General features: G+C 42.3%; 1 protein-coding gene across 1 annotated transcript in view; it reads left to right on the top strand.

Annotated features, from left to right (window-relative positions):
- Positions 1–26: 26 nt before the first annotated feature.
- Positions 27–10,826, top strand: part of CCDC38 (coiled-coil domain containing 38) — a 41,347-nt gene continuing 30,547 nt past the window's right edge. The window contains 3 exon segments of the mRNA XM_089921591.1: positions 27–208; positions 7,191–7,356; positions 8,812–8,876. Of these exon segments, the coding sequence (XP_089777717.1) occupies positions 164–208; positions 7,191–7,356; positions 8,812–8,876 (276 nt within the window). The 5' untranslated portion in view covers positions 27–163.

Below are 10,826 nucleotides of genomic sequence, written 5' to 3'. Positions count from 1 at the left end.
GGAGGGGCGGGGCGGGGGCGGGCGCTCGTAGCAGCTGCCAGTCCAGACCGCCGGGGATGCGCGCCTCCCCCCACTACGAACCGGCAATAAGAGTACCAGCAACGAGAATGATGATTAGTAATAAACGTTATAGTGGAATCTTCTCTTTCCTGTTCGCTTTGTCATGCTCTGGGTAAATGTGGTAGAGAGTCCTGTCCCTACTTTACAGGTAAGGAAACTGCGGCTCTGCAGAGGGGAGAGAGAAAGGCGGGCTGCGACGATCACGTGACCTGGCGGAAAGGAGTCACCGAGGGCGAGGGGGCCCGGAGTGGGCAGAATGGGGGAGGAGGGGGACCTGGGTAGGGGCAGGGGCCGGAACCTGAGACAGAGTCCCGGGAGGGGACAGAGTGGGGAGAAACCTCTGACCGGAAACTCGCGGCAGCTTGGGACTCGGGGGGCCGCCCGCAGAGGGAACCCGGGGATGGGGAGGAGAGGGAGTCGGTGGGGGGGTCGCTCCAGGGTCCGCGCGACCGCGAGTACCGCGGGTGCCGCGCACTTTGCGGTTGGCCCGCTCCGCTCCCGGATCCACTACCACACGGTCCCCGAGATGAAGGGGGAGCAGGGCAGGGGAGGATAGAGCCGAGACTAAAAAATCGATTGGCGCCTTCGCCCATCTTCCCCTATCCTTCCGCCTTCCTGAAGGATAGGTTGGAACGGCTCCTGAATGCAAACTCGTCGAGGTAAGATTGATTTCAGCTCAGTGTCGCCCACCGCAACTGTATCCGGTGGGGCCTGCCCTCACCGAGATTGGAGACCGAATTAAGTTTGTTTAAGGAAGATGGTCTGTAATTCTTAGCCACATCTCTTCCTGCCTGCCAGTTGCTGTGAATACACTGGCAGGCACTGGGTTTTGAGTTTCTCAAATATTTTATTTTGTTTATACACTTTTATTAGAAGCTCTTTGTTAGGCCTTGCAGGACATTCAAAGATAGGAAAGCAAAAACTTTACAATCAAAAGGAAGACACTTTATGGACGCAAATAACATACGATAAAAGAAAGCTGCGGCCAGCAAACCTACCACAAAATCTAAAAGTCCATTTTTTGTCACTATAAAGCCATTTAAAAACGAAGAACAGAAAGCAAAAACGCCTTTAAATGAACACAATAAATACGAATATACTTAAGCTTCATATTACGGCCATGAAAGAGATCAGACAGGTAGGAAAGAGAGAAAAAGAAGGGGGGGGGAGAATTAACTAGATAATGTGAATAAAAGAGACCCTAAAGGGGAAAAAAATTCATAGATTACTCACAGCTCAGACACACAATCAGAAACAGATGTGTGTCTTTCACAGTTTTAAAAAGAAAGGTATAATATATACAGAGAAATAATACTATAAGAAGTATAAAATCCAAACGGAATTTCTTGAACAACCATAGAAACAGTGGAAAATAGAAACACATAAAGTCACTAATTCATAGAGAAATATTAACATTTTGTTTATAAAATTTCTGCTAAAGACTTGAATCTGCTACATTTTGCAATTATAGGCATATTTGCAGATGTTGCAATTAGAGGTATAAACTAAGCACGGGGTGAAATTATAGGCACATAGAAGGCTGTGGGGTTCAGTAAACTTGTCGTAATCCCACTTCTGTAACTTATGAGCTATTTGACCTTGGGCAATTTACTTAATTTCTCTAAGCCTCATTTTCCTCATCCATATCATGGGAATAATTGATTCTACTTTATGGACTTGTTTGAGCTTTAAATAAGATGAAGTGTAAATCACTCGGCCCAGTGCCTAGCTCTAAAGAAGTATTATTATTACTGTTAGTTTATTTTAATCCTGCTATTTGTCTTGCTGGTCAATTAAGTTAAAGATTTGATTTCAACCAACAGTCCTTCAAAGAATATACTATGTTCTTAAAGCTTACAAGCTCTTGGTAAGTCTAAAAGAAATCATACTTTTTCTTCATGGGAGTTTATATCTGTGGGTGAACTGAGTGTATCCAATTACAGTCCAGATGGACAGCATTCCCCAAAAAGCTCCTGCAAACAAGAAGTTTGCAGAAGCACGAAGGTTAAGAGTGGACTTCTCTCCTCCGGTCATTGTTAAGTAATTATAGAGGGGTGAGGATAACACATTTTTCCTCAGAAATAACCAGCATCCCTGTAGCACTTTTTGGTTCACAAAGTACTTTTCACATCATGGGACTCAAATTGGCTGATTTCTTTCCCCTACTCTTCCTTCCTCTTGAGCTCCAGTAATATTTTCAGTTTGCAAAAGGTGCAGTCAGAAATGTCAACAGAAAAGCCCATACCAAATAGCTAGCTTGACGCCAGCAGGTCCTTAAAGGTCAAGCTGAAGGTAATTTCCTATCACGCTCTGCTTCTGATCTAATGAAAAGAGGCGGGTCCCAGAGCAGGCCAAGGACCTAGTGGTTCCCGGCTTTCCTGTAAATAAAAAATTGCTAGTGCTGGTCTCCACACACTATCCCAGGACACAGTTCACAGCCCTTTCTCCTAGTATCTGTCCAACTGGGCCGGAATGAGGTGGGAAAAACTTGAAAGGCATTGAGTCTGAGAGAATCTGTCTAAATCTTCATTTGCACGTGGGGGACAAACAGAGCTTTCTCTCTCCTAATAAGAGAATCTGCAAATCCATTTTCATTGAATTGTAGAGAGAGTTGTCGAGAAAATCAAACACAAACTGCTTCAGATAACATGTGCTAGATATTGTTATTGTGAATTCATTTAGAATTGGTCTAGGACTTTAGGTTTGGACATTATAAAACCCCATTCCTAGGGCTTCCCTGGTGGCGCAGTGGTTGAGAGTCCGCCTGCCGATGCGGGGGACACGGGTTCGTGCCCCAGTCTGGGAAGATCCCACGTGCCCCGGAGCGGCTAGGCCCGTGAGCCATGGCCGCTGAGCCTGCGCGTCCGGAGCCTGTGCTCCGCAACAGGAGAGGCCACAGCAGTGAGAGGCCCGTGTACCGCAAAAAAAAAAAAAAAAAAAAAATTCCTCTTTCTCCACTTCCACAAAGATTGGAATAATAAGAATCAGCCCTAAGGTGAGTCAGATTCCCCAAATTTGTATGGATATTGGTGGTCAATTCCTCTCAAACGACCGGGTTTCAATAACTTTAATTCAGGGTTCCTTAGGAAAGCTAGTTGTCACTTACCTCTCCTATTCTTTTCAAGTGCTGTGGTTATTCACAAGACAAAGTGGACCAGAAAGAGGGCAGATCTGGATATCTACTCTGAAGAAAGTATAAGCAATTATTTCCCTATCAGTCTATCATCAGTAGGCACTTTCCATACATTATCTGTGCTTGGAAATTGCAACAAGGCTGTAAGAAAGGTATGAGTATCCATACTTGATAGAAGCAGCAGCCAAGGTGCGCTGAGTTTACTTGGGTAGGCCTAAGAGAAAGAGCTGGGTGGAGTCAGAGGCAGGATTCAAACCTGCCTGTTCCCAAAGGCCAGGGTCTTTCCACAGTGCCATTCGTGCTGCCCCCACGATGACACACATCAAAGGACTTGACTCAGTCTTTTATATAATGTGGTGACCACGTGTGATTGCATAATGTTAGAATAATGCGAGAATTAAACCAACCAGCATGGTGTTCACTTGGAAGAACAGTATTTTTTTTTGAACAGTGTATTTTATACCCACATCCCCTTAGATGTCTTAATATTGATAGATATCTCAAACTTACCATGTTCTAAACTGAAACTTCGCTCTTCCCACCCACCCCTTTCCCCAGAGACAGCCTTCTCTGTCTCTGTTGATGGCACCTCCATTCTTTATTTCCTGGGCTCTTTATCTCATACCCCACATCCAAACCATCAGCCAGTCATGTAGTCTCTACTTTCCAGATATATCTAGAATTTGAGCGCCTCTCACCACTTCCGCTACTATCCCGAGACCCCATAAGCTCTTGCCTCTCAATGGCTGTAACCTCCCAACAGGTCTCCCGACTTGACCCTCAACCTCTTCTATAGTCTCTTCTCAGCTCAGCAGTCAGAGTGATTCATTTAATGATCTTTATTCCACTGAGTAAATGACCTACAGGGCCCTTGTTGTCTCTTTGACCTTGGCTGTCACTCCCCTCCGTTCACTGTGCTTAAGCTCCACTAGTTTCTTTGCTGTTTCTCAAACACACCAAGTATCTTCCCTCCTTAGAGCGCCTTCTCCATGAGCTTACACTTACATAACACTTACTGTGCTCCTGATGCTGTCCAAAGGGCGGGACATATGCTAACTAACTCCCCTAACAATCCCACAAGGTAGGTGCTATTCTTACCATCTCTTTTGAAAGATGGGGAAATTGAGGGGTGAGGATGAAGGAGGATAATGGACTCTCATTCTCTTAATCACAAGCCTGTAAAACTGATGGCTTGCAATCACACACCACCATTTTCAATCCCTGGTTTTCTGAGCTCTTTATCTTTTTCATCCATCAGAAGTTGGATTTGTACATGTATTTTAGACGTGAATTTGCACGCATTTGCTTTGCAATCCAACAACAGTTTCCCTCTCATTTGGGTACAGAGCCTTTGTTTAGTCATTCTGCTATTTTTATTTTGCACAACGAAGACATTCACCAGCTTCTACTTATTTTTCCTGGTTGGTACACCATATTGGTTTAGTTCGGGAACCTTATAATCCCTTCCTAAGCATGGCTGGTTCTCTTCTTCTCCTTTATGGTCATCACCAGCCCTTCATTAATCAATAGGGGGATTAATACATATGGAAATATAGAAGTATAACAACTTCTAGAGACCACTGATTCTCTTTACGTGTGCTATGAATTACCCAAGAGATGAAGTAAGAGCAGGCATCTGCTATTAGCAGTTGGCTTAGAGGAATGAGAACTTGCAGTTTTTCTATGAGTGAAAAAGTGCCAGAACCTATGGATAAAGGTGTTTATTGCAGATAGACTTTGAGGATAAAGGGAATGAGAGTAGGGATGAGGAAGGGAGTGAATTTAAATATAAGGATTGAAGAGGGGGAAATGTGACAAGAAAGAGGTGAGCAGAATCTTAAGGGTGGGGATGAGTGCTGAGCATAAATTTAAGAAAATCTCCTGCAAATCTTTAGTATTAGCCATCCAAATTCCAAATACATCAACCCAACAGATTGTTATCAATTTTTCACCAAGCTTGCTTTTCTACCTGTCAGAATGAACCTAATGCCTGTGAAAAAACTTCAGTAATCTGGAAAAGTATAGTATCAATGTTGTAGGTTTTTATTAATATTTTCTCTTTTATACGCTTTAACATATTTTTTTTTCTCCTGTTCATCTTTGTGTTTATAGTCACTAGAAGTAAAATCACAGGCTAATAAGTAATGATTAGCACCTGGTAGCTCCCATTTACTGAATTCATCCCGTATTCTAGGCATCCTGCTTGGTTGTTTATGTACAACCTCATTGAATCCTCATGAAAGCCTTAAGAGGTGGAACTGTTATTCCCATTTTATGGAAGGAAACTGAGGCTCAGAGATGCTAAGGGATTAAAATGTAGGCTCCATGAAAACAATGGTTTTTGTCTTTTTTTGTTGTTGTTCTTTTTAAAAAAAATTGCCCTCTCTCCAGCACCCAGAACCGTGCCTGACACACAGTAGGCAGAAATATATTTTGAATGTTAAATGAACTTGCTTACATATCTGTAAGTACCAAATCAAGATTCAAAATCAGATTTGTCCACTCCAAAGTCTGCATTCCTGGTCATCTGCTACAGTGCTGCTGGGACATTTGGGTCTTAAATGTGACTCGTTGAGATTACGGAGGCTTATGTCAATATTTAAATGGGCAGGACTTCCCTGGTGGCACAGTGGTTAAGAATCCGCCTGCCAATGCAGGGGACACGGGTTCAAGCCCTGGTCCAGGAAGATCCCACATGCCGCGGAGCAATTAAGCCCGTGTGCCACAACTACTGAGCCTGTGCTCTGGAGCCCCGGACCCACAACTACTGAGCCCATGTGCCACAACTACTTAAGCCCGCTCACCTAGAGCCCATGCCCCACAACAAGAGAAGCCACCGCAACGAGAAGCCCGCGCACCGAAACGAAGAGTAGCCCCCACTCACTGCAATTAGAGAAAGCCCGCGTGCAGCAACGAAGACCCAACACAGCCAAAAATAAATTAATTAATTAAAACGAAAATATTTAAACGGGCAGCCTGAGATAGGATGTTTTGTCCCATTGTTCCTGTTGTGAGCACACCCTTTTATATAAACTCCTGAATACCATTTTTCCCTCAAATGAAAACATCATTGCTATTTTTTTCATTGTAAAAATTACATAAGCTCATTGAGAAATTTGAATGATACAAAAAATATATATAAAAATCTGGACAAGGATTAGCGTGAGGCAAGTGAGGTACTTGCCTTGGGTGCAAAATTTAAGGGGGAGGCAAAAACTCAGCAATCAGAATAAGCAACATTTTAATTCACTATTGTTAAGAAATTAAAATTAATGCAAAAAAATCCATGATAAATAAAATATCAAAATTTTAAATAAAGACAAGATCAGTGGGCTGGGACGAAGGTGTGGCAAGTAAGGCACTCACTCTCAGGGTCATACAAGTACAGAAGCAGATCCATGGTTCGGATTTCATGAGGTTTGCTTTGCTTATCACTAGAAGTAAAGGTTGATTACAAAAAATTTTTTAAATCCTAATTAGAATGAGGGGAAAAAAATCTAGAAATGCTTACTAACCAATTCAGCTGTGAGGTCATGGTTTTCTGCATGTGTTCTATAGTTTGAAAGTATCCGATATTGAGAAAAGATTCAAGAAATGGGAAGCCTGATTTTTTTTAATGTCTACTGGGGAGGTCCATTTGCTCTCAAGTTTTCAGTTCCACAGAACCAATCCTTTCAAATCGGTGGAATCTCCAAGAGACCTGCATTTTGAGCAAGACGAGATCGTGAAAATAAAACCAGAACACTTTCCAGTCTCCTGTTTGTGAAGTTTATGTTTAATCAAGGTTGAACGTTCCTATCTTTGTGCTCAGCTTCATATGAGAAGGAATTGAAAACTGGCACAATCCTTCAGACAAAAGAACTTGAAGTTGCTTGTTTAACGAATTAGTAATGAGAAAAGGGCTTGTTGCAGATGGTAATTTTATATACAATCACTATTTTAACACAACATTATTTTCGTATATTAGAAATTCTGTTAAACTTTTTCGCTTGGGCAGGAAAAATTTATGAACCGCAGCATGAAAGTCTACCAAAAGTCTACTTTTTCATCCCGAATGAAGAATCGTTCATACCTGGGCCAAATAGGAATCTTCGCTGACACAGGTGGTACCTCAACTGAAAAACTGGGGCTAGATCCTACTCTTATTCTCAGATTAACAGAAGGTAAGGCTAAATTACTGTTTGATTAAGAATATTGTTTTGAATATTTACTGTTAATGTTAGGTTTGGGGGCTTTTCTGGAGGTGAGAAAAACAAAGTATGCAGTCTCATAATATGGTAGGGGGTCTTTGTAAATGGGGGTTAAGAGTTGGGAGAAAATCTATTTTAAATAAGAAAACATACCTTTTCCAAGAAATAGACTTGGGCTTCCCTGGTGGTCCAGTGGTTAAGACTCCATGCTTCCACTGCAGGGGGCGCGGGTTCCATCCCTGGTCAGGGAAGTTCAGCAGCTGCAAAAATAGACAAAAAACAAAAAACAAAAAAAATAGACTATGACTCATTTTCGTGGCTCTAAGGAGGAAGGTCACAGCCAAAATGATACAGTATTAGAGCTATTAGCTCTGCCTTTTACACTCAGTTCTACCTTTTACACTCATCTCATTTCAGATGTAGAAATACAGAAACTTTCTAAAGTGGAGCCTTGACTGTTCAGGCCATGAAACTCTTACGTCCAGAATCGGGAAGCTCATAGAATTAAGCAAGTTTGCCTGTTGTTGAAAAAACCATAACCTGTTTTAATGTTCTTTGAAGTCAACCTGTTAAAATAGTACAAGCTATGCATTATTGCTCTGTGAATGAGGGCAATCTGGTCATCAAAATATCATGGGCGTTTCTTACTCATCAGATCAAGAAGTGTCTATAAATGAGATTGATAGCAGTTTGAAGCTAATGAGGTTAAAGTGGTTAATGGTATGATGATGGAGTCATAAAATCTTCCCCCAAATGTGTCTTGTCCAAATTTTTAAATTGAAAATTAAAAGGAAGGAAGGATGAACACACATGGAGTGCCCAACACTTGCTGTGGTAACTAAAAAAAAAAATTTCTTTGGCTCCCAAAATCCATGTACTTTCCCAAATTGTAGAAAACAAAAAAATCTTCGGAGAACAAGAAAATCACTTAGGAAAGGACTTTGAATTCAATAATTAATGTAGAAGAAGGAAGCCATGTTAACTTATTTAGAAGCTCTTGGAGGTGCATATTCTGCACTGTAATTGTATGAAAAACAGGCAAATGCTGGGCAACACGGTGATACCAGGGACTATACCTTTCTGCTACTTGTTAGCTGTGCAGTCTTGGGCAAGCATCTTGACATCTCTGAGCTTCAGGACCTCACACACAGAATGGGGATAGTAATAAGAACCTTACTGGGGTTATTAATAGAATTAAATTATATATTTTAAAAGTCTAGTGAAGTTCCTGGAATATGGGCATAAAATAAATGGTAGCTAATATTATTAAAGTAATTTTTCAGTGGTTAGGAAAAGGTTTCTCTGAAGGTATTTTTTTTAAGTCAGATACATACTGTATGCAATAATTTAATTACATACCTTTTATTTTATACAATATCTTTGAGGGATAATGAATCAAACCTAAGTCTATTTCAATTTTCTTTAAAGGTGCAGACACAAAAAGGACTGTCCATGAATTTATTAATGACCAGAGAGACAGATTTATGCTCGAGGTAGTTAAAATAATTTCTTTCTCCCATTAGCCAAATAGAAGACTTCCTGCATATACCTGCCAAATTTTCACCTGGACATTTTATTTTTCCATTTCATGCCCCAGATACATTGCCTTTCCTACCTTGAAGATCTAGCCTCTTCTAAACCCACTTCATCCGGGGCTTTTGTTCTCATCATTCCATCAACACCACTTCCATTGCCAAATTCAAATGGTCATTTCACAGTCTTCCCTCCACTCACTTCCAGCAGGTATTGGCCCAGGTGATCACCCTCCCTTGAAACACTTTCTTCAGCTGGTTTCTGGGCCTCTCTATGTCTTGGTTCTTCCACGGCACTGGCAGCTCACTCCTTCATAATTTTCTTGTTCCTCTTCACCCTGATCTCCAAATGCTGGAATGCCCAGGGCTCACACCTCACCCCACGCTCTATCTACCCTTCTCCAGGCTGGAGGCTTTAAATTCTACTGCCCTGTTAACAGCTTCCAAGTTTACTTCTCTAGGCTGATCTTCTTTCCTGAACTCCAGACTCACAAACGCAACTCCAGACTCAACAACTGTAATCGTAGTTCTTAACATCTCTACTTAGATGCTCCATAGGCATCTCAAACTTTGCATTGCCAAAGCTGCCCCTGCTATACCCTTCCTGCCCCTGCAGATTGGAATCTCAGGCAGTGCTCCCTATCTCTGTAAACAGCAATTCCATTTTTCCAGTTGTTTATGCCCAAAATATTGGAGTTATCCTCAACTCCTCCTTCTTACAGCCCACACCCAAATATCCTTTGGAATATATATTTTTCCAACTATATCTGTAATCACACTACTTTTCACGACCTCCTCTGCTGCCACTGTGGTCCGTGTTGCCAGTAGCTCTCGCATGAATTACGTTAGACCTTCTGAACACAGGTCTCACACGTTTGCTCTCTGAACTCAGCCTGTCCTCCACACCTGCCCCTCCTTTGCTGAAAACCTCTGGTGACTTTTCTGGTCCCCAGCTCACTCGCTCTCTGACCTCATTCCTACCACTCTCTACTCTGTCACTCTGCTCCAGCCACACTGGCCTCCTTGCTGTTCCTGGGACACACCAGTCATGCTCTTGCCTCAGGACTTTTGCACAGGAGGCTTTTCCTTCTGGGAGGAACACTTCTCCCTCAGATATCTGCATGCTTTGCATCCTACTTCCTTCCAGTCTCTGTTTAACGTTCACCATATCAGTGAGGCTTTCCTGGGCTAACCCCCTGCCCTTGCCCACTGGACCACTTGTTCTCCTTTAATCAACACGCTTGCTCTACTAGAATGAATACTTCGTAAAAGCAATGCTGTTTATTTTGGTCACTGCTCTATCAGTACCACTTAAAACAGACCTGGGGGCTTCCCTGGTGGCGCAGTGGTTGAGAGTCCACCTGCCAATGCAGGGCACGCGGGTTCGTGCCCTGGTCTGGGAAGATCCCACATGCCGTGGAGCGGCTGCGCCCATGAGCCATGGCTGCTGAGCCTGTGCTCCACAACGGGAGAGGCCACAACAGTGAGAGGCCCGCGTACCGCAAAAAAAAAAAAAAAAAAAACAGACCTGCACACACTAGGCACTCAGTAACTACTTGGCAAACAAAGTAATAAATGAAATATTTTGGGGTTGTAAACTTGGAGTATCTAATTTTTGGTTGTTGTTTCTTTAAAGTTATCTCATTTCCATATTCTAATCCATTTATATTATAATATATGTGGCTTTGTTTATACTTTATTTTTCATGCATGGCATTAAAAACCCAAGTGGATTCTTATATTATGTACTAAAAAAAAAAAGCAGCTAGCTATCAAAGTTGTATTTGGGGATCTAAACAGGATGCTCTGAGGCTGCTTAAACACCCCCCCACCCCCCTACCCCCTTGGAGGAATCACTGGAACCTGACTCTCCCATGGTACTTCCTACAGGAAAGCTTTTGTGGCTACAGAC

Source organism: Delphinapterus leucas, chromosome 11 (genome assembly GCF_059928025.1).
Source record: "Delphinapterus leucas isolate spDelLeu-1000000601 "Yukka" chromosome 11, BTC_Dleu_Yukka2, whole genome shotgun sequence".
NCBI lineage: Eukaryota > Metazoa > Chordata > Mammalia > Artiodactyla > Monodontidae > Delphinapterus > Delphinapterus leucas.
The sequence above is the reverse complement of the archived record's forward strand: the minus strand, read 5'-3'. Positions and strand labels throughout refer to the sequence as shown.